The sequence below is a fragment of the Camarhynchus parvulus genome, chromosome 4 (assembly GCF_901933205.1).
Source record: "Camarhynchus parvulus chromosome 4, STF_HiC, whole genome shotgun sequence".
Lineage (NCBI taxonomy): Eukaryota > Metazoa > Chordata > Aves > Passeriformes > Thraupidae > Camarhynchus > Camarhynchus parvulus.
Window position 1 is genome coordinate 12,618,274 of NC_044574.1, and position 24,110 is coordinate 12,642,383.

General features: G+C 37.6%; 1 protein-coding gene across 4 annotated transcripts in view; it reads left to right on the forward strand.

Moving 5' to 3' along the window:
• Positions 1 to 24,110, forward strand: part of JAKMIP1 (janus kinase and microtubule interacting protein 1) — a 144,938-nt gene that overhangs the window by 57,572 nt on the left and 63,256 nt on the right. For 2 of the 4 annotated variants that reach the window (XM_030948053.1, XM_030948054.1), the window contains exons 3-4: positions 8,203 to 8,477; positions 15,799 to 16,293. In XM_030948053.1, the coding sequence (XP_030803913.1) occupies positions 8,349 to 8,477; positions 15,799 to 16,293 (624 nt within the window). In that variant the 5' untranslated portion in view covers positions 8,203 to 8,348. Of the gene's footprint in view, positions 1 to 8,202; positions 8,478 to 15,798; positions 16,294 to 24,110 lie in introns of those variants that run through there. The other 2 variants (XM_030948056.1, XM_030948055.1) reach the window with 1 other exon arrangement.

A 24,110-nucleotide genomic window follows, 5' to 3' on the forward strand; every position in this document is an offset into this window, starting at 1 on the left:
TAACATTATCCCTAATTTAGGAAACTTTATTTCCATATGTATATATATATATGTGTGTGTGTTTGTGTGTGTTTGTGTGTGTGTGTTTGTGCATTGATTAATTTCTGAGCTTCAGAATACTTTGGGGCAGTCTGATCTGGACAACAGAAAGTGTCACAGTCTATAGTGGTGTGTCACAGAGTATTTCTGGAGTTTTATATTTATATCTACATGCCTGTTTCCCTCTTTTTAATGAAAAACCATGACTGAATGCATCTTTTTAACCTTCTGTGGGACGCTATCCTTAAAATTGTGATGCTGATACCTGTATCTGGATAAATATATTTTCTGCAACTGTTCATGGCAGCCACATTCAACTTTTGGTATCTTCAGAGAGCACATTTGTATTTCTGGTGGCCGACTTGCCAACAGCATTTCCAGCAAGTCTGGAATGGTTTGAATCAAATTTGCTGGCAGTTGGCAGAAGGGAATTTTATTTGTAGTCTTCTCACGGTGGTGAAGCGTTCTCTATTTGTGGGTATTGGAAGATGGTTGCACAAAGAGTTCACAGTTCACAGTTTCTGTTCTGTGCTTTTCTTGTGCTTTGTCATGTTTGTCTCTGTCCTGTTTAACCAGAGAGAGAAGCAAAAGTTTGTCTCCAGGCTCTTGCTGTGTTAATATCTAGCTGTGCTTTTCCCTGCCTGTAGTTTGAAGCCATTGCACAGCTCCCTTTCAGAGAGCTGAAAGGGGAAAGAAGCTCCTGTCTGGCTAAAACACCCAGTTTAAATATTTTATGCCAGGTGATGCAGTTGCATCAGCCAGTCCCCAGAGTGACTTAAACTCTGTTCACTGCAATGAGCATTCACTCAAATACCAGTGTTTGAAATACCAGTTTTAGCTGGCTGATTATCAGAGCTCTGCTGTGAGAAAGTTAACAGATCTTCCAAGGGAATTGCAGTTTTGTTGGACACTGAATTGGATGATTCCTGCAAAAAAAATTGCAGGGTCTGTCTAGGTCTCTTAAGTTTCATTTCTCCTTACATGAATCTAGTCTCTTATTTTATAGTATTGTCCTCAGAATACAGTGTCATGCCTACTTTACTGAGAGATAAATGATTTGGTAGAGAAAATACAAGGAATCTCTGACAGAACTGTAGATGGAAGCAAAATCCATCAAGCCTTAGCCTGAGGCCAATAAGATAAGAATAATAGTTATCCAGTAAGATTTGAAATTAGATTTGCATGTGGGGTTCAAGAACACTGAAGCTGAGCAGGAGTCCTTGATGAAGTAATCAAACACAAGGCTGAGGTCCTAAATTCTTGAGCACAGCCAGATACCTTCCAATTTCCGTATTGGAAATTCTATCAGTCTTCAGTCTTCGCTACAGAACTGCCAGTTCTGCAGTGTATATTCTTACTTAGATCTCAGGAACTGAGGAACTTGGCTTCAAAAATGGACCACGATGGGAACCTTGGAAAAAATGCAGCATGTTCTTTTGTCAGTCTTCCTATATATTACTGGACTAGGCTGATACATTCATTTTGGCTAAGAGTCCTGATTTTAATGGTAAGTTGTGTGAAAGTTGAGCCATCCCTTGGTAGGTGAAGAAGTTGTGTAATTCTTTGTTTGTGCTGACTGATGGGCTCGTGCTGCTCTGCACAGAGCTGTGTGACTCTGCTGTGCTGGAGCAGAGAGGTGAGGGTGTGATGAGCTGTCTGGCACAACATGAGGCAGCTTATAGACTTAGCAAAGGTGATCAGCAGCACAAAATAATTATTGAGATCAGAGTGGAATGAAATCATGTCCCTTCTGCTTTACTGTTCAGCTGGTAACTAATATCACATCCAGAAGCACCTTTTCTCCTCCTTACACTTGCCTGACCTCTCAATCTATCCTATTGATTTACAAAATAATAAATATTCAAGATGCAATTAAGTGTTAGACAGCCCCGGGTTTCCTCTCATTGAGGTTCCTACTCTCTCTTGAGTCATCAAATTGGGAATCTGAACCTCTCCCCCTAAACCTTTCAGAGTTCTCCTACATTTTTTACACAGTTGTCATCCCTGAATTTTAAATTTTTCTAGTTTCAGATTTTAGTTAGTCTCTTTACAATAAAATAAATATAAAATAGTGATGGGTTTAAAAAAATACCCAAAGGAAGCTTCTGCAAAAATCAGGTGAGTAGCTAAACAAAACGGGTCCAGATAATCCAAAAGCCCAAATTTGACAGGCTGATTGTATTTGTGGGGTGTCAGTGATAGTCAGTAAAGATATTAGAATCTTTTTCTGTATTTGGCATTTATTGAGCCCTAACTGAGAAATGCTGTAACTTGCCCTTTCTTCCTCCTTTTGTTTTTGCTCTTAAGTATTCGGTTTTAGTGGGAATGCTGCTCCTCACTGGGAGCAGAGGGATCTCCTGCTCATACCCAGGGCACAGTGAGAAGGTCCAGAGACTCATGAGCTGTGCCAGACTGCAGCCATCAGGTCAACTCTCCTGTCCCTGCTGGAAAGGAAGGAATTGGCCCAGAGATCAGGGGAGCAGCTCTGCCTAGAGCTGCCTCTCTCAGCTGCAGTGAACCCGGCACCCTAAAGCACTGTGGTTGTGTAACAGAGATGAGTTGTGAAGGTTGTGGAGGGAGAGTTCTGTTTTACCATTTTTAGTTGCATTTGAACTTTGCCTTTCTGTGCTAGTGTCTCTTTTATTTTATGTGTGTCACAGGACTCCTCTTTGTAGCATTTTGTCTTTTAACAGGGCTGAGAGAGCAATATTAATGATTAATGATTTGGTAAATCCTTGAAACAGTGCTATAAGTGAAATTGGGTAAATATTAATAATGTACATTCATTGAAGTCAGTGAATATTTTTCTATTTGCTTAAAATAAAAAAGTCCTGGAATCAAGCTCATAGCTTTCTGAGAAGGGATTCAGGTTAAGTTTTCAGTAACTCTGAGTGTATGAAAATGTTGTGTAGTGCAGACGGGAGGTACAGGATCCCTTCCCTTCCTCATGCTGGGTCCTTTTTGGCTCAGACATTCCTTTTTACTTGTGATAATTCCTTTTAAACTAAGAGCTGGTTTTTTTGGGGTGTTTATGGTGGGCTGTTATGTCCTTTCACTAGAATGAAGCCATTAATATACTGGGTGCTATCCAGTGGCATGGAGTAGAACTGATCAAAAATAAAAATTCAGCATCACATGGTTGTTACTAGCAGGTACACACACATTTGTGTGTGTGCATAGCATCTAAATTAGTTTGATATGCTTATTCTTTTTTTTTAAATTTTTTTGGGGTTTTTTTTTTGGTTGTTGATGTCCAGTGACATGGATACATATTTTAGTTGGATATGTTTTAACAGATGCACACATCACAGGCAACCAATTAACTGAAGAGAAGATTAATACATTGGTGAAATTAATTTAGGAACTTGCCAGTTAGTTCTATCAACTGCTGTATAAGGACCTGGAAGGCAGTGATTCATGGTGGGAAGTTAAAACCTGGGTACTGATTCCTGAGAGCATTGGGAATTTTCTGAAAGATGCAGAGTGGCAGAATCACAGATCACCTTTGCTGAGATGCCATTGACAAAAATATGGAAGCAATTACTAACCTGGCCTGAAGAGCTGAGTGCTTTACACATCCTGTGCTCATCCCTGGGATGTCACCTGCTGTGGAAATCTGAGTGTCATAAAAGCCTGACTCATGCTACGCTGTAATCTCCACCAAGGAAAGCTCTTTTCCACATGGCTCTGCAGGATTGTTACTTTGAGATCTTTTGGCAAAAAAGCAATGAAAAAAAATGCCTACAGTTTCTTGGTGATTGCTTTCTGTATAGTGTGGCCCTATAATGTATATTATTAAAGCAGGAATGGCTCACAACTTTAGGCTGTGAATCTGAAAAAAATGAATGTGGGCTGTTAGTTAACAACAAAGATGTTTCTGGTTTTATCCATCAAAAAATCAAGTGACATTTATAAAGTGTTCCACTGTAAGGAAACTCTGCATTTCCCTAAGCAGGCTGTGATTTACAGTAACCCTCAAAGGTTCTACTGTTACAGAAATAGATTTGTCTTTGTAGGGAGCTACAAAGGGGTATCAGAAAGTTGGCCAGTCTACAATATACTTAGAAAACTGTATTGATAATTTGCATTTAGATTTATTGGTGGGCTGAGTATTATTTTACAATCCTGTAGAGGTTCTTCTGCTTTTATCCATTCAGTCGTGTTTTATTACACAGAACTGAGAATTGAAGCAGTAAATGTAGGTCATCTGAACCTTGTGAGAAATGTGCCTTGGGCATTGGCAGCTATGAATGTTGTCTTTCCCATACAGTCACTGGTGGATTTAAACTATAATATAACATAGGTGAACTGCAAGTTACTTCTGAAGTTAACATTCTACCTGTGTTCACTCCATTTACTATTGTGAGATGCTATGGTAATAAAATTCATTTTAAACTTCTTGAGTGTACAGAATTAGGCTGTGTTGAGAATGTACTTGCATCTCAGGTTCACAAGCACAGTGAGGGTTATGGGTAGCTGCAGAAGGCTGTGCAGAATTAAAAGATAAAGGTTGAAATAAAAAAAGTTGAAGTAGAATGGCACACTATTTATGTGGAGGTGCAGTGGAGAGATGAAGAAGCTTTTTTACTTCCCTCCAGTTACTGAATTATGGCTTGGTGCTTCAGCTGAGATGACTCATTGACAATTTCACCGTCCAAAAATTGTGCTGCAGCTGAGTAATGTTGTTGGAGTCTGAAATAAGGCTGGAATACAGAATTTTGGTTGATATAATTTAGTAAAGTTTTCGTGTTATAATGTTATCCATATTTATTACTTGATGTTATGGGTTTACTTACTTTTCTTGTTGATTGCTGTTTGTTACTGAAAGACTCACTCTCTAAAGATACAATCCTCCCCATATTTTTGTGTTGTTCATACAGGATCATGTTTAAAGACTTTACTTTCTTTAAATTGACTTACTTTTCAACAGAAAGTATTGGGTTCCTTTTTTTTCCTTATCCTTGTGTAATCAAAATTCTTTGATGCTTCATTTTCACATTTTTGCAGTAACTGATTTTTCTTTTTTCTATTACATTTTATTGGTATTTAACATCTAGAATAATCATATTGCAATTAATTACATAGTTTGAGGTCTTGTTTGATAAAACTAGAGAATAGGTTGAGGTGGTTATAAAAATCATCCCTTAAATCTGCTAAGCAAATAGAAGAGAAATTGAAAGCTAGGACATTGTTCAACTGATTTATTTTCTAGTATGTTAAGAATTTAATGGATATCCTAAAACATTAAATATTTTTATCTTTTACAGACCAATCCCCCAAACTATTGTGTAGTTGATTCAGATTCAATCAAGTTTATTTATTTTGTTGTTTTTCTTCATTGACAAATGCCCCAATACCTATCAAGTAAAGTCAGAAACTTGGTATGTTCCAGAGTCTGCTGAAAACGTGACTTGTGCTTTAGAATCCATTGCTCTTTCCTATCTTTTTTCTTGATATGAAATATAAAATACATTCAAGTGATTCCAAGGTTTGCAAGAAGTGTGTAGAACTCAGAGTGCAGGAATTGGCTATTTTTAGTCATGGGGTGGTTGTGGGACTGTATCCTGGTAGCATCATAAATTTGCCTCTCAGCAGACATATGGGGAGTTAATAAATAGGTTGGTGGTTGAAGCATCTGCGTCAGTAAAAAATTGTTAGAGTGTAGTGTTTTTTCCTTTATTTTTTCTCACTGTGTTTACAAGTTGTTTGGTACTTTTTGGTTTTGTTTTTTTCTTTTTTTATCGTGACCTTTATCCAAATATCAAACGTGGGAAGTCAGCTAGGAGGGAATCTGGGCACTCGCTGGTTCTGTGCCTTTCATTTGGGAATCAGGATGCAGTCTCTGCTTCAGCCCTTGTGTGTCTGAGCTGTGTGCCTCCCTGAGTATATAGATAGGCTTTGTGTTGCCATAGTTCCTGCTTTTGAAATAGGTAGGCTGGAAGATGTATCCAGGGAAGAGTAAAAATGGAAATAATCTTTTAATGCCCACCAATGCAGTTTGATGGGTGGTTGTTTCCTGGTGTTTTTTTTTGGTTTTTTTTTGTTTTCTTTTGTTTGTTTGTTTTGTGGGATTTTTTTTTGTTTGGTTTGGGTTTTGTTTGGTTTTTTGTTGTTGGATTGGTTTCTGGCTTTTTGGTTATTTCTTTTGTTTTGTTTTGTGGTTTTAGAGAATTTATTATGTTTAGTTTGGTTGGGAGGTGGTGCTTTTGCTCCCCTCCCCACTCTTCTTCCCTCAATGCCTGTAAGACAAGAGGGTGATTTTATTCTGGTTCTGTGTCTAAGCTTTTATTTTACTTAAAAAGTACAATTTTCAAATGTTGAGAGTTAAAGGAAAAAAATTGAGAGCAATGCCTTGAGAGTTTTTTTTTAATTCTGAAGAGAACTTCAAAGAATAATGCTGAACTCTCTAGTTGTAAGGCTAACTTGAATATTAAATGTAATTTGAGCATCATAGAAACTCCATAGATGATGAACATGAAATTCCTTTATTAAGAACAGTAATTCTTCACATTTCTTCTATTCACCAAAGAGTTCATTTTTTTAAAATTTACTGTAAGAATATTGCTGATTTGTTTCTCTTGAATCAACTACTATGTGTAAAACCACAATAGCACCAGTGTTCATTTGTTCTGTAAGGTAGGTCTAATACATAACAAAATTAAAATGTATTTAAATTCCTGGTTTTTTCACAGATTGTATATGAAAATGCTTCATATAATGAATACAAGGAACAAACAACATTTTATTGACTAGGATAACTTGATAAATCATTATACTTCAAAGGAAGGATATCTGATAGTACAGAGCAAAACAACTATTTCTCTTAAGTTGTTTCAGCAAATAATTGGCAAAGTTCATGTTTTTTTCAATTGCTTTTTACAAATGAAAGAACTCAATGGGAATATCATCAAACAGACTGAGACTTGGTGTCCTGAGTTCTGTTCACTTTTCATCTGATTTGGCTTGTCATTCTAAGCAAGATATTTAACTCACCACCTCTTTAGCAGTGCTTGAAAAGGAGCATAAAACTGAGGTGTTTAGTTTTTCTCTACACACCTGAGGTATTAGTCACTCACCCTTTAGAAAGTATGTGCTAAGGAATGCATGGGATTTTCATTTTCATACAATTTCAAAGTAACTCCCCATCAGTAGTAGGTTGGAAAGATCAGTTTAGTGTTTGACAGCAATTAGGTAACAATTTTCTTGGAAATATAATACTCCAGTAATGTCGTTCAGTTTTAAAGTAGGAACCTTTCTGCTTTGTCAAAAATTTAATGATGAAATCATGTGAATATTTTAAGATGTGCAGAGAACATGGGTTTGGAAAGTAGTTCAGCATTGATAGCACTTGTTCCACAGTTTGGTCTTGTGGAGCACTGGGCTATTCTTAGAGAAGAGCAGAGAGGAAAAAAAAATATCACAGATTAAACTTCTATACTGACTCATGAAGCAAATTAATCATAGGATTTCCTAATTATGGGAATTAGGGTTCTTTGTCTGCTATTGATATTCTTGAATATTACATAAAGCTGATTTAAATAATTGAATACTTTTTAAGCTTAGAACATACTGCGAAATGAAAATGAAGTTAAATACTTTCTTGTTTCCATTGTAGCTTTTCAAACAGCATCAGCCCTGAGCATAAGCATGTTGTAGACAGAATATTTTAAGAAACATTTAAAAATGTTTTTCCAGTTTTGTGATACCTTTTTAATAGATGCTGATGATGTGAAACTTGATGATAATTATGAATAATACAATTATGCATTATAACTGATACATTAGGGAGAGAAATACTTTCTTCTTACAACAGAAAATAAGTATTCCCACTGAAACGCTACCTCAATTAATTTATGGTTTTCTCTGTGCCTCTTGGGAATTCTGAGCATGATTGTAGTCAGGTCTTGAATAAGATATAATTTCTGTTTATATGCTATATTCATCAGAACTGTTAATTCTGTGAATATCAGAATACAGTGGATAGAGTCTAGAGATGGTGAAATACTATGTAACTTCTTATCTATTTCTTTCAAACTCTGGTACACTATGCAGTATAGTATAATTCAAGGAAGTCCAGTGTGCTTTTAAAATGGATGTTAAGTCTTATTTGATTCTGCTCAATGCTGTAGCCTAATTCTGTTCCTACCACTTTGCCTCTTCCAGGCCATGAGAGACTGCTCCCATGATGGCAGAGACTTGTATGGAGGGTTTTGTTGACCACTGCACGACTCTCAAATGCTAAAAGCAGAAAGCACTAGCTGGTAGCTCAGTGTGGAGCAAACATTTTATCTTAAACTTCAAAAACAATTATGTCAAAGAAAAGTCGTGCCAAGGGAGAGAAGCCCGACATGGAGACTGAAGCCCTGCAAGCTGCTAATGAGGAGCTGAGAACTAAACTGACCAACATCCAGATAGAATTTCAGCAAGAAAAAACCAAGGTATTTGTCTCTATTTTGTGATCATTCTTTCAACAGCACCACTGTTAGAAACCAGCAGAGTTTGATTCTAAAATGTGTTAGTTGTAGAAGAAACACATGACAGAGAAGTGAAATCGGGAGAACAACTGATAAACTAAAATTGGTGCCAGTTCTTTTAAATATTGTGCAAAAGGGACTAAATATCCCCAAACATCCCCAAGTCACTGAAATTTGCAATCACAGCAATACAAATGGCATTAGCTTACTGACAAGGGAGTTTTGTATTTGACCTTACTGAAAATTGTATGTTGTAAAAAGAACTGTCTTCAAAATCAAATTATCAGCACTTTATTCAAGGCATGCCACTTTAAATGCCTATAAAGAATATCAATTAACTGGAACCTGTCTGTGTAGGAGTCCTAATTTGATTTGCTGAGGCTGTGTGTGGCATTGCTCTGAGCTATTCAATGATGCATCTGATTGCTGATGAAACAGATTCATCAATATTTGTCTACCTACCATATGTTCAACTGGTATTTAGGTAATCAAGAGGACACATAGGATTCATCAAATATTAATTCATCAAATACATTTGTATTTATGAAGATTAGCAGTTACTTTTATATATTTCTGTAGGTTGTTTAGAATATGGATAAGCCAGTAAGGTTATTTCTATTCTGTTATTTATTAAAATAATTTAGTGCATTTGACTTGGCCCAAGGCAGTTCTGGAGAATAATCCATGTGCAGGTGGATTTATCTGTATTTGACTGGGGATGTTGTAGTTGCAAGAGTCTCAAAGACTTACCAAGTGGGGAAATACGCACTTATAATGTGTTCTCTTTATATAAAGGATCTTTGTTCTAGCCTTTTTTCTTTTTATCAGTGTAAAATGTGGAACACCTGCATAACAACATTTCTGTACATTCCAGTTTCATTAACATCCTTGTGTGATACTCAGCTTTGAAAGGTCTTATTTTTTGCATTTTAATTTACAAATTAAACCCAAAACCCATCACAAACGTAATCTTCAGATTTGTTTGGTTTTTTTTTTTTTTACAGAGGAAAAATAAATCATAAAGCCTTAATTTGTGTTTGAATGATGCAATATCAGCCAACTAAATTTGTGTTGCCTTGGAAATTTTTCTTCTTCACAGACTAAAGCAAAAAGTGAAATCTCTTATGGGTCAGGGGGATTGATAAATTAACAGATAAGTCAGGGGTTTTGCTATTCACTTTCTCATCCAACTTCTCTTGCTGTTGATTGATATGATGACAACAAATTTTAAAACAAGTTGCACAAACTACTTAAGCTTTTTAAAACCACACACCATGAAATTTAGTAGTGGCTAGCACCCTTTATAATTTATAGGTCAGTAAGTTGCATTATTTCACTGTTTTTGGTCTCTCAGTGTTTCTGCTTGGAGACTTAAGTTGATGGTAGGTTACATTTACACTAGTAAATTTTTCTTCTTAGTTATCCTATTTCCTGTTTTGTTCTTTATAACTTTATATGTAGAAATATGGATGTGAATTTTATTATGATTTTTAAAGTCGTATTAAAAAGAGCACATAGAGTTATCTTATACCTTGGACAGAAGAATGAATTAAATTTGACTCATTAAATAACTCTGATTTTAAAAAAATTACATGAACACTAGGAAGAGTTTAGCCTTGATGCACTTCCAGTCTTTGCCTGTAAGAGCATCAAGTTTAACTCTTGATTCAACTAAGAATGAGGTGTAAGTACATGACCATGACAGCTCCAGGAATATTTTCAATAACTAGTCTTCTTACACTGTATTCAGTATAGAATTTGCTTCAGCTTGGTTTCTAGTTCACCTTTCTTCAGCTTTAAAATTTAATATTTTCTAGTGTATTGAGGTTGTTACTGGAGACAGAATGTGTATTGTGCACATATATGTGCAGAGAAATGGCTGAGCTCACAAATGAAATCTGTGAAAGAGGAAAGAGGAAATTACAGCCAGAGTGCTCTAAAATCCTACCAAGTGTGCATTGCAGTCTGAAGTAAATTCTGCAGTGTGATGGAGTGCATTTCTGTGAGGATGCAGCTGGGGGAGGAGATCTTCAACCTCTTTCCCTGTCTTTGCTGTGGTGCTTGCTGTAAATCATTTAACTGGAACTGTGTAGTTTATTTCCCAGCCTACTCCCGGTCTGTGCAGCAGTTACAGGAAGCCTTGACTGACAAGATGAGTAAATCAAAGCCATAGAGATTTTTCCTGTTTAGACTGTAGTTCAAAAATAGTAACAAAACCAAGAAAAAATATTTCTTGATATCAGAAAAGAAAAAAAACTGTACCTAGAGAATTCTAAATAAAGTAGATATATTTACTGGCGTAAATATAGGTAAGGGAGAAGTACTGAAGCTGCTAAACAGACAGCTCTGCGACCCATGGGATATAAACTGTATTAGGAAAGGTAACAAACTCTTGTGGGGCCAATTTATTCAATTTAATTTTCCTAAACTATTTTTTCCCTCACGTATATGCCTATATTAATGATTTATCTGAGAAGGAACCTTTTAACTGATGAGAGACATCACAAATGGAAATTAGCCTTACCATACTTTTGCCTGAAAAGTACTGCTTTCTCTGAAAGAAAATTTTACCCAAGAGACATTCAAAACTTTGTACACGTTTTCCTGGTACATCTCGTTTAGTTGGTTGTAGATCCATGTAAAGAAATTTTTTCTGTAAAGTTGTTTACTGGATGCTTATGCAACACCTGATCCCAAATTGATATGTTTGCACGTTTTTGGATGCGCATCATTGTTGATCCTGCTGGTGGTGTTCTGACCATTGGACACATGAGTAGCAGGGTTCATTTATGCTGCCTAAGGGGTGAAGCAAAAGTTGTGGCCCTGCCTTAGTTCCCCTGTACTGTGTCTTGTTTTGGGAACACCTGCTTGATAGCTTTGGGACCCTGTTGGATACAGGATGTCCTTCTGGACTGTAGGTTTGCTGCCATCTATGGAGAGCCTGGAGAAGGAAATGCATGAACTGAACAGGGATCACATACCCTCACTCTGCTAGTGAAAAAGCTTTGTTGGAAAACATCCAAATGTTGGGTAATGAGTAATGAAAGGAGCTGACCAAAGCACGAAAATTCTACTTATTTTACTTATTTTAATGAATGGGGTCAGGACTCACTCTGACTGAACTTTGAAGTCCAGTGCTATGAGCACAAGGAGCTGCAGTGAATGAGCATGGTCTTGGCAGTCAGCTCAGTGGTTTTATAAATGCTTGTGATGAGATCCATGAATATTTAGAAACAAGTACTCCAGAGTACCCATTCCCACTGAGATAGCAAAAGTTAGAAGGTAGTCTTTCAATATTTCAGGTATACTTTGTTCTCGGTAGCAAGGTGTTCTAATGTTGGATGTCACTCCATCTTCACCAAGTTCAGTTATTGCTTTTAAATACCCATATTCTACTTGGGACTGTACATATATAGGCTTGTGATCACAACATCTAGGAGTTAGGATAAGTGAGATGCTTCATCTCAGTTGCCACTGGGAAGAGGAGTTGATAGAGTGGCTTGGTGAAAATTTGTGTGTTTTAGTTTAAGGCCATTGCTCCTTATTCTGTCATTGGGCACCACCAAAAAGAACCTGGCACTGTTCTCTTGACACTCTCCAAGATGTTTATATGCATTGGCAAGGCCTCCTCTCAGTCTTCTCTTCTCTAAACAGGCCCAGCTCCCAGTATCTCTCCTCATAAGAGTTGCTCCAGACCCCTTCTTATCTTTGTGCCCCCCCACACTGGACCCCCTCCAGTAGCTCCTTGTCTTTCTTGAACTTTGGAGCCCAGAACTGAACACGATGTTCCAGATGCACCTCACCAGGGACAAGGTGATTGATAACCAAGTTGAATAGGACTGGACCCAGTACTGATCCCTGGTGCTCCCCAGCCTCCAGCTGGATTCTACTCCACTGATCATAATGCTCTGAGCTCTGCCATTCAGCCAGTTCTTGATGTACCTTGATCCACTGTCCATTCCTCTAACCCCCATTTCCAGAGCTTACCTACAAGGATGTTATAGAAGACAGTGCCAGAAGTCAAGGTAGACAACTGCTGCCCTCTCATTGACCCATCTAGCCATGCCATTGTAGAAGATTATCAGACTGGTCAAGTGTGATTTCCCCTTGGTCAATCCATGCTAATTATTCCTGATTACCTTCTCTTCTTTTACACTCACATTTGCAGTTCCTGGCAAAAAGCACTGTGGAGAGTGTCTCTACTGTGGTTGACTATTGTGCCAACAAATTAAAACCCCCCACAGTTAAATCCAAGAGAGAAAAAATGAGGCAGTCTTGATTCATTTCTTTTCACAGCTTTTTTATTCGGGCAGTGGTTTGGTAGCACTTGGAATAGGTTATTACCTTTTAGAAATGCATGGTGGTAAAATGATTCCATTGACTCGATTGTAAGGCTGAACTATCCTTTTCTGTCTCAAGTGTGAAAAGCAACTTGCTATAGAAAGCAACACAAGATGGAAATATCCAAGGAAAATAGAATTATATTGTTTTAAAGAAAATTCTACATTCAGGCATTTTTAGACATAAGAAAGGACTGAAACAATGATGCTTAGCATTATTTTTTGAAGAAGCTAAGTTCTGCTGTGACAACATTGTATCAAACATGCACCAATTATTACATTTTTAATTTAGAAAGGTAGACAATAACTGGTTTATTGGTGTCCTGATGTCATGCCTGACTTTGTTTTCCTATTGGCTTAATTTCTTGGATAGAATAGCTTTCTTCATATAAAAAAAAAATACAAAAAAAGTGAGACTCAGGCATATGGGAAAATGCCACACTACAATTTTCATTTCATTCTTGCTCTGGAAGCCAGAGAAATACAGAACTGCATGGTGTGCAGGAGAGAGGGACTGAGGGGTGTGGGAAGGACAGATTATTGCTTTCAGAGAAGTTCTAACAGATACATTTAACTTTCCATCTTCTCTGACAAAAAGCAGTAATAAGAAAAGACTTTTTAAAGACCTTGAGAACTGGGATGCATTATTTTTTTTCTGGATCATGAGGTGTAATAAGCATTTAATGTGCTGTGTTTTTTTTTTTTGAAGGATTTTTTGTGCATTTTGATGAATTTCTTGGGGTTTTTTTAAGGCTTAAAATTCTTCTTGTTTAAATTCGTTTTACTGAAGCTTTTATGTAAAATTAGTAGTGATATATGATAGTTACTCTGTATGGTTAATATCTGCTCTCACAGACAGCATATAGGTATATATAGGTTTTGCTTTGCTTTCCCTTAATTCAGTGAAAGATGAAGAAAATTGAGCAAGTATGCTAATTTGGTGACTCAGTGCTCCTACAAAATGTCAAAATCCATTTCTCATTTATTAAAAATTCTTTTAGGAAGTTAAGCTCATGAATGTGTTGTATTGAAAACTGCCTGTATGCTTGATGTGCAATACAACTAATTTAAAACTACTGTGGTTTTGGAGGTATATTATCTGTGTTTGTAAGTGCCATTATGCAGTTTGTTTCCCTATGTTGTCATGAGTTGGTTTCATTGCTCAATTTAATTTCAATTTTCTTGGCTCATCAGTAAGGCAATAAGTAAATAATGAGTGTTCTTTCATTTTCAAATTTATCTATAAACCACTCTGGTTACTTATGATGATAGGTAGGTGGGTAAGTGACTTTAGTTTTGTTACAACATCATGGAATGGTATGGCTTGGAAGGGACCTTTAAAGATCATCTATTCCAACCTCCCTGCCATGGACTCTCCTATGGAATTGAGTTTCCTAATGCAAGCACTAAAAATCACTGCTATCCACTGTAGGCTTGGAACTAAATGTCATCCCACAAAAAAAAAAAAATACATGGAAATATCCTGCAGATAATTTCCAATAGCCAGATTTACCATTTGGGGAAGAAACCCAACCTCTGTCTCTCTTAATAAAGATACATTCTCAGAATCACCCTAGAACAGAGTGACAATATCTATAAAATCTGTGTGTGACAGTGTCTGACTCAGAGCTATTACCTTTTGAACAGCTCTAATAATAGTGCTCTCCCAGGTGGTGTTTAGTCAACAGTGCATCTAGGTTACTTTCATAAAAATGTGTGATTCCTTTCCTTCCTTTCTTGCTCCAATATCTTCATTTCTTTAAATCAAGGGTAAGTTTGAGCTGGTTAATTTTCCAAGCTACTGTTCAAAATAAGAGGATTATAACATTTTCTGCACAGGAAAAGTCTGCTGTCCCAGCTGTCTGAACACTTCAGGTCAAGTTGTGGTGGGTTGTTCCTGACTGGACACCTCTCTGATCAAGTTGCAATTCTGGCTTAATTTAGTGTAAATTAGATGCATCAAATGACTACAGATCACAGCTTTGGGTTGCACAGATAGAGGCAGATGTGGCAGTGACTAATATTTTGCTACTTGGTAACCTCCTTTTAACATGAAGCTCTATATGCTATGTATGTTTGTATTGTCACTGAAGGTTAAAACACAAGTTTTGAAACCTCTGCCTCTTACAGAGGTTTTGGCAGTCTCAATAATGGGGATAGTTGAAAGATGTTACTGAAACTATGAATGATGAAATACATTATAACCTGTCTGGTATACTGCAATAGACAAGTGAGCCTTTCTCTTTTTTCCCCCTTTATTATAAATTAACATCTAATCCCACATGGAAAAAAGCATTGCTTTCCATGCAGCCTGCTGAGCATCATTTTATAATGAGGTTTCATCACAGTGGATATTACTATAATAGTCTGTAACATTTTTCTGCTACTCCCTCCCCAGCCCTTAGACTCACTGGCCTATATTTTCTGAAATGTCTGGGCGCATGAATAGTCTCGGTTTTGGGGTGAGATCTGAGGTCCATTGAGCAGACTTGATGTTTCAAAAGGCCAACTCTTTTGGCTTATATAATAAGGACTTTCCCATTAATATAGCTAAGAAATTAAGAAATCAAAAATAAAAGTATTTCCAGCATAAAGTCTTTTCCCTGTTTGACTAATTTTCCATTTGCTTGTAGAGTGCAGTAGAGGGGTTATGGGCGAGAACAATCTGTTGTGGTTAGTACAGGAAATAAGGAGATAACTAGATTGTATGTTGGTCAGTTTTATTTTATTCCTTAGATCTGTGAGAACTCATTACCAGTTGCACATCCCTATAGCAGATTCGTTTTTCCAGCCCTGCTTCTCCATTTGTTTACTGGAGAGAAGTGTGCAGTCTTAGCTTTTGAATATTCAGGATAGGTTTTTAAGAACAGTTTAGAGGCAGCTTCCTTGATGACTTTAAAAAGTGGAGTGGTGCTTGTTAATCAGTAGTTTATATTTTATTCCAGGTGGGTAAACTGAGAGAAAAAATCCAAGAGGTTAAGCAAGAAAGGGAGCAGGAGCAGCATAAGCACACTGCCTATGTTTCTGAACTGAAAGCCAAGCTCCACGAGGAGAAAATGAAGGAACTTCAGAGTGTCAGGGAGCTACTGATCCGGCAGCACGAGCAGGAGGTGGCACGAATGGTGAAAATCAAGGATGGCGAAATTCAGCGTTTGCAGTCGACAGTCAATGTCCTGCGGGACGGGGCGGCTGACAAGGTGAAGACGGCGCTGCTGAGCGAGGCGAAGGAGGAGGCTCGCAAGGCCTTCGATGGGGAACGAATGAAGCTGCAACAAGAGATCTTGGAGCTGAAATCTGGCAAAAAGCAGCTTGAAGAAGCTCTGAACAACATCATGCAGGCAGATAAGATGAAGGCTGCGGACCTGCGCACAGCTTATCAGTCCCACCAGGATGAGATCAACAGAATAAAGCGGGAGTGCGAGAGGGAGATCCGCAGGCTGGTGAGTTCACTGAGTAATGCTGCTTATTTCAGTTTGTAGTAGGTATTGATAAATTGCTGTATGTGCCCAGAAATATCAAAGCAGTGCTATCTTCCATCAGTGCTGATTGCTACAATGGGCCACTGTTTCCACTGTTTCTCCTCCTTACAGCAAAGGTGAACCTTGGCTCCGTACCCTGTCCAACACAGTCCAAAGCTTTATGTCCCGCCAAATAGAATACAAGACAACCAAGACTTTCCAGAATGAATTTTCTCAACAGATCAAAGAAATAGACTTTCCCCTTCCTAGTTGCACAGCTATACTCCTGGTGACCAAACCAAGTCAGGGATTGTTCGTTGGACAATGCAAGAATGCCTTGTGAGATGGCAACAATAAATTCATGTAGAGGTTTATATTTAAATGGGAGGAACTAGTTGTGCTGAATCAAGACAGTCTCTTTGCTTCTTTTGCACCTTTATCCAGGTCATTCAATATGAAGCACTGTTGTCCTTTCAGAATTTCTGTGTTTTTTCTATAGCAGCAGCAAAGTTAGGGCCTAAGACAGCAGGCTTTTTTCACGCTTCCTAAACCCTAGGACTTCAGCACAGATGGCAGACTATGCTGTTGGTATAAAATCAGAATCCAGGAAGTATTTCCTGAGAGTGGGTGCCCCAAATTATTCAGCTTTGTAAAATGTATAGAATCTAAGATGGGCTGTACACAGTTATACATTTAAAGAGGTCTTCATCAAGTGACACTTCTGTTTGGTAAAATGATATTTTCTATATGTATGTGTATACCTGATGGTTTATCTGCATAAACTAGCAGTATGATAGCTATGCAAATAAAAAAATCATAAAATAAGCATAATATTTATGGTATGTCAAGTAGTACAGACTTTTAACAGAATGAAACATCAGTTTCATTAGGAAACATCAGTTTCCTTAGGAAAATATCTTGTGGGTTTGAATTTGTGCAGAAATGACCTCTTATTTCTTGTATTCCTCAGGAAAAATTATGATGAGGACAAGATACAAACTGTAATATCTATTTAATGCTGCTGATTTTCTGTCTGAGACAATGAAAGCTTTTAATGCAGTAAATATTTATGCTTTGAATTAATTGGATGTTGATTGAGTCTCAGGGGTATCATTTTGTTCATTAATTAAGACCACTGCAAATTAAGACCACCGACAATGCGGAGTTTCTGCAAACGTAGCTTCTTTCATATTCTGTTCTCTATTACACATGTAAAATTCTAAAATCGTGGCTATGAAGTACAGGCAATTATAAAAAGTATTACAGAAGAGAGGAGGTTGATACATTCTGGCATATGTTTTTCTGGAGGACATTTTCTAAATGAATTTAACCTCCTCCAAGAAGGGTTTCAAAGGAAATACTTTTCACATTCAAGAGTAGAGGTTTTCAGCCTGGTTTTGGCAAAGGTGATGAAGAAGGGCGCTCTGTTTTCTGTCTGGCATAACAAAAAAAATTCTGTGAAGTCATTCAAAATTTTAATTGTAGCCTTGCTGGGCCTGTGTTACTCAGTGCATCTAAAAAGGTGAATATATTGGGAGAGTGTGTAGGTAACTCTTGTTTCCTTTTCCCAGCACCAGAGGAAGCCTGTCACTGGTCTCATGGGCTTTCTCAGGAAATGTTTATATCTTCCTCCAAGAGTCTTGTGCTGCCTTCTAGTGCCTCCCTTCCTTTCATATAAAGAATTTCAGTTTTTTCCTTAAATTCAATGGTTTGTAGGGTTTTTTGAAAGAGTTTTTCTAGGAATTCTTAGGAATTTAGGTAGTTGTTATTGCACAGGGCAGTCTTTAAATCTGGGATGAGGTAAAAAATACTGCAGGGTTCCTAGATAGGTTCTTTTCCTTTGAGAAAGCACGTGGGATTATAGAATCTGATCACTGGGATATTTTCCTCTCCCCTCCATTTAATTAGTTCAAGGGATGCTCACCTTCCATTTCAGATTAACCCTATCAGCCCTGGATTTGGGGCTCTGTTGTTTGTGCTGCTCTGTGAGATTAAATGATCAGTATGTGAAAGGAAGTGTTAATAATACAGTTAGAAAGTGTTATTAATACACAGTTCTGTAACTGAGTTTCAGTTAATGTGCTCTTTTGTATGTGTGCAGTGTTTTGTGGCACAATTAAGAAACCAGCACCTTTGGGATTAACTACCTAAATGGGCTGGCCATACTGTAATTCAAATTCAGATAGAGTAATTCAGGATGCAGTCTGATTGTCTTGTCAGACTTGGCTGATTTATTTTGCATTTCAGATCACAGATTACTTTTGTGAATGCTTTTCTTATAGATATTGCAGCTAGAAAAAAAAATCTGTATTTTGCCATTAACACCCATGACTAATCTGACTAAAATCTTACAATTCTTGCCTGCTATTAAAAAATAAGTTATGAGAAAGGAAAAAAGCAAAATCCATTGTCTATGTGTATACAGATAGAATTATATTGACTATATTTTTAAAAAATATGATTTGGGGAGTGTTTTCATAGTTTTGAATTGAGTAATGAAAAATACCCAACAAATCTCAACAGAAACAAGACTGGATGGCTAAGGTCCTAGTGCTTAATAAGAGAAAGTAAAATATCTTTTGGCAAAAGATATAACACACTTTTTCTATGTGCAGTAAGAAATTATACTGGAGTTTTTCAGTTCCTGTAATTGAAAATGTAACAGTGATATAAAATTTCCCATTAATTTAAGGAATGCTAATTGGTGTGGATTTTATTCCCCCACCCTCCAAGAAAATAAATCCTTGTTGTATATATGCATCAGCACAATGTGCTGGCAGCTATGAAAGCAGAAGTAAAAATAGCTAGTACCAAACTGGAGGGAGAAATGAAACAGATGTCTTGAAAGTAAAGAGGCACCATAAGATTAGAGAAAAAGAACAGTTATTATTTATTTTGTTCAGCCCATATTTTCTGAGTAGTTGGGTGTGAACAGTTCTATTGTTCCACAGAATGAAAACTGCACAATAGTAGACAAAATAGCAATTTCATCCAATTTTTCTTAGGCCTTGATTGAGCTTCCATTTAACTGACTTGGTTTGATAATCAGGTTTGAAGTTAGTTTTCAGAAGTAAGTAAAGTTGCTCTCTTTTGCCTGGCAATCCTGAAATAGCCTGCTCACGTTGTTGGTGATCCTGGGAAACAGCCCAGCCTTGCTCTGCTGCCAGCACAGCTGGGGAGGAGGCCATGGCCATTGACCATGTTAGTTCAAGGTTCCATTCGTTCTGGGACCACTTGGACACTGTTTTTAAGCAGGCCCTTACATTGCAAGGCAAATTTCTCTAGGTACTGTTTTTGCAGTGGCAAGATTAATGGATATTTTGCAGTGCTTGCCTTGGAAAATGTATGCAAAAGCCCAATCATTAAAAGGATATTGAATTATGACATCACTGATCTACTAATTTTTAATATTGGTTGAGTAAGAAAAAACCTGAATGCTTATTTTGTGAACACTTAATACGATATTTAAACTTTGGAACCAACAAATGACACTTGCACCCTGCATTTTGTGGTGTATGTTTTAGTAAACACTGTTTCTTTTATTGGAAATGTCTTTAACACCAAGCCTTTCACTTATTTTCCAGCTAAATACCATTCTACCCTGTTAAAATCTTTACACATATGGTCTTCCTGAATATTCTTTAACAGCTTGGATTGAAATTAACTGAAAGACTTCAATATAAAACAGACCAAATTTTCTTAGCCACAAAATCATTAGGATTCCACTAATTGTATTAGATGCACAATAAGGTTCCTGTTTAAGAGGGCACAGAGTACACCAGATGAATTAAATTTGCATATTTCAATTGTATTTTCAAGTAGCCTTATAAAAATTGTCTGAAGAGCAATGTGACAGTATTGCAGATTCATACTTGCAAGGCAAAAAATCCTTTTGCTGCTAAGAGCATCAAAGTAAAAGAAATTGTTTTCAAGGGGTGATTTTTAGAAGTTCTTGATTTATGGAGACAGATGCACTATTTAAGTGTCCTTAATCTCCTTAGCCCAAACTATATTGCTGCATAAATAAAAAACTCCTTCCAGTGTGGAAAGCTGCTTCTGTCTGGTGTTTCGCAAATAAATATAGTGCATGAAAGAACACAATTCAAACTAATAGATGAAGCAGTTTTTAAAGGTAGAAGTCCAGGCAGTTTCACTGAAACTTCTCTTCAAGAGAAAAAAAAAACCAACATGTTATGGAATGAGCTCATGTATCATTATATTGATTTTTTTAAAACTAGTATTTCAGTTTTTGTGTCTGTGTGTAACACAATATCTCCCGTTCTAAGTGAAGGTTTCTGAAAAGTTTTTTTTAGAATTAAGAATTAGGTTGGTCTAGTTTAGGACAGCCCAAAATTTCAACTCACATCCTTCACAAATTCCTATTTTCTAACCTTGCACAACTCTTAATATGGTTGTCTGTCTGTCCTTAGTATGGATTATACTAATATGATGTCTATGTCTTCAGTAGGGTTTAGCATTGGGAGTGTAATACAATCATAGGAAATTTAGATGGTGGGGGTGCTCTCCAGGTCCAGTGTCCTGCTTGAAGCAGAGCTGCTTTGGAGGTTGGATCAGGTTGCTCTGGGCGTCCTCCAGTCCAGTTTGAAAACCTCCCAAGATGGAGTTCAGCAGTGACAGCCTGCCCTAAAGCCCAGTCACTGCGAGATATCTTTCTTATTCCTCTTCTTTTGATTGTCACTATTGTCCTTTTTCTGTGTATCTTGGAGAAGCATGTACTTTGTTCATGGCTCTATTCCCCTTTGGATGAATGGATATCGAGAATGGATATCCTGAATATCTGCTGTTTTAGCTCATCCTGCCTGCTTCCTTTGGCTGGCTGAGCAAGCCTGACACCTTCACCATTCCTGCAATGCTGGATGCTGCAGCCCCATAGTGGTCTTACTGGCCTTCCTCCAGTTACATGGCACTTAGGCCAGCGTGTCAATACTTTCTTTTTTGTGCTGGGGAGCCCCGAAGTGGCTCTGGTGCTCCTGGTGTGGTTTCCCATATGCCTAATAAAAAGCTAAATCTCTTTTGGCACACCCCTCCTGCTTTGGCCAGTATCAAGTTAGCTTCAATCATTGCAAGCTCTCACCACTGACCCGTATCCAACTTGCCCTACAGGACGCAAAGATCTTTCCTTTTGTTGATTTTTCCTTTTTTCTTTCTTCCCATTGCAAAACTGCCAACTTCAATTGGCATCCAACAGGCACTTGAGCTCTCCCAGGGGCAGGACATTGTACCTTCCTTAGGCAAACTTTATGAGGGTTTCTTGGCTTATTTCTCCAGCATGTCAAAAAGTTCCTCTGAATGGTCTTCCTATCCTCTAGTGTGGTAACAACTACCCCGAATTTGGTATCATCTACAAATTTGGGGAACAGAGCATTCCATTTCTTCTTATGAGCAATTGACATGAAAAGTAATAGAAGCAAAAGTTTAATGCTCCAGCAAACCCCAAATTGCCTACTGATGGGAACAGTTTTCTAATAGCATTCATGTTCTCCAGCATTTACCATTACTAGGATTTACCATTTTGAGGCAGTGGAATTTGTACCTTTATGCTACTTTCATCACTGGGGACAATGCAGAGACATTTGTCTGAACATCCTGGGGCAGAGGGACAGTTGGCTGTTGGCAGGGGCACTCCCTGCTGGCCTGGGGAGAAGGATGGACCCTGGCTTTTCTCACTTCACTTGTGCACTGCCACGTGTGTGTGAGTTTTGCCTCCTAAGCAGTGTCCAATTTTGAGCCTGGAAAGCTGAGCTTTGAATCATCCCAGGCAGTCGTGCCTGGCTGGGCAGAGCTGCAGCTTCGGCCGCTCAACCCCGCCTGTATTTCACACACAGCTGCTGCTATCAAATGCTAGGCTGCTCCTGGATTGTGCCATCTGCTTGAGACACGTGTTTCAGCTGCATTCCAAGGCTGAGCTAATCTGCAGCAGAGACCCACCACCTCCAGCTTTGTAGGACTGCAAATAATACTTGGCTTTCTGTCCTCCCAGGATTTATGCTTCTTCTTTTAGGAGCTCACCAGGCAGCATTCCAGCCAGATGTTGTTTTTCCTTGAATCAAGAAGATCTAATGAAACCTTTTTCATAGTGCAGGTTCAGCATTTTGTGTTTGTTCTTAGTATTTTCTGAAAAGTTAGGAAGGTCACAAATTTGACTTCTATCTCTCCTTACAAAATTTGGGACAGTATTAAAAATGCACAGAAGTTACGTATGGTGTAGCACCTGGTAAAAAAAAAAATCTCCTAAAATTTGTATTACTTAGTTTTGCTACATTTTAATATTTTTGACTGCTTTTTCATTACAATTCTGTCAATGAACACTTGAGATAGATAATAGGAGGAATCCAGTAGTAGAGGTTGTAACTGGCTTTTGAAAGATGTGAGAAAGATGTGAGAAACCAGTAAGTTCTGGAATTTTCTGCCCATGTGGCATTTCTTGTATAATTTATTTACACACTTCAGAAAAATATGTGAGAAGAGCTGCTGGAGGAAATTATTGACTGTTGGTTTAGAAAAATTACACATGAAATTAAAAATAAATCCTATCCCCTTCTGTCTGTGACCCTTATTATTCCACTGAATGGTTGGCATCTCTTGTCCTTTTTCCCCCTAAGTGTCCCAAAAAAGCATCAAACATTTATCTGAATAGCTGACTGTGTCTGTTTTAGGGAATACTGTACACAGCTCTGGAATATTTCAATTCTTTTCTCCATATGAGCTTTCAGCTTGGGATATTGTTATTAGTTCTTAGTGCCCCTTTATAAACATAAAAGATGTTAATTCTTTTTGGTTCAATCTTTACCTGTTTTTTTTGAGTAGAATCTTCTTTTAGTTCTTTATAGTAACCAGCAATCCCTCTGTCATGACAGCCCTATTTTCAGTGTCAGGCACTTAGTATAAAGGTTAATTAAATTTCTACTGGAGAAGAGCACTGTAGAATTTTGTTCTGCAGTTGGCTAGGAGATAAATTTGACAAGGATGGGTGAAGAGAAAGGTCTTACACTTGGCAATGCAGCAGCTGGCTTTTTCCACTTTGGAAACTGAATATGTCAATGCCTTGATAGATGTGGCTTTTAATTCCTTGGGAATTTCTCTTTCAACTTCATGAGAGACTCAAGTTCCCCCAAAGGTCTCTGACTTTCTTTCACTGTAGCCATTGAAGTGTGGCATAATTGGCAGGGGATGCTTTTTATAATGACTGGCTTGGTTCTCTTTCATGTTTGATAAATATTATTAAAAGACTCATTTCTGCTCATTTCTCTTAGCTGTAAGGGGGCAGTTAGATACATGTTCTTAGGAACCTGGGTAATTTTGACACAGGCTGTAAATGCTATCCCTTCATTGACATAATGCACGTAGTGTCTGTGTTCAGCAACAAACATTTGACAGCACAAAACCTCTGAAGAAATTATATTTAAAAGCTTTAATTTTAACCAAGAGCTCCAGAGTTCCTTATGCTACTCAAGGTGATATGTCAGTAATTTGCCTCTGCAGCTGCTTGTGAATGATCTTATTTTCTTTAAATCCTCTTTCAGAGGGTATTTCTGCTACTTTTCTTCTCAAGGCCTATAATTGAAAATACATTCTAACCTCATGTTGCTCCACTGTCCTCCTACCACAGACTTTTTGCACTGACTTGTACCACCCTTAAATATATAAAGAAAAATAATCACTGTTCTAAAGTACTTTAAAATCCATGCAAAAGAGAATATAAAAGAGTTCATGTGACCCTGTTTTACTTGGTAGCTGCAAAAAGTGGGTTAATTTGTTTTAAACTGAAAACAAATCTG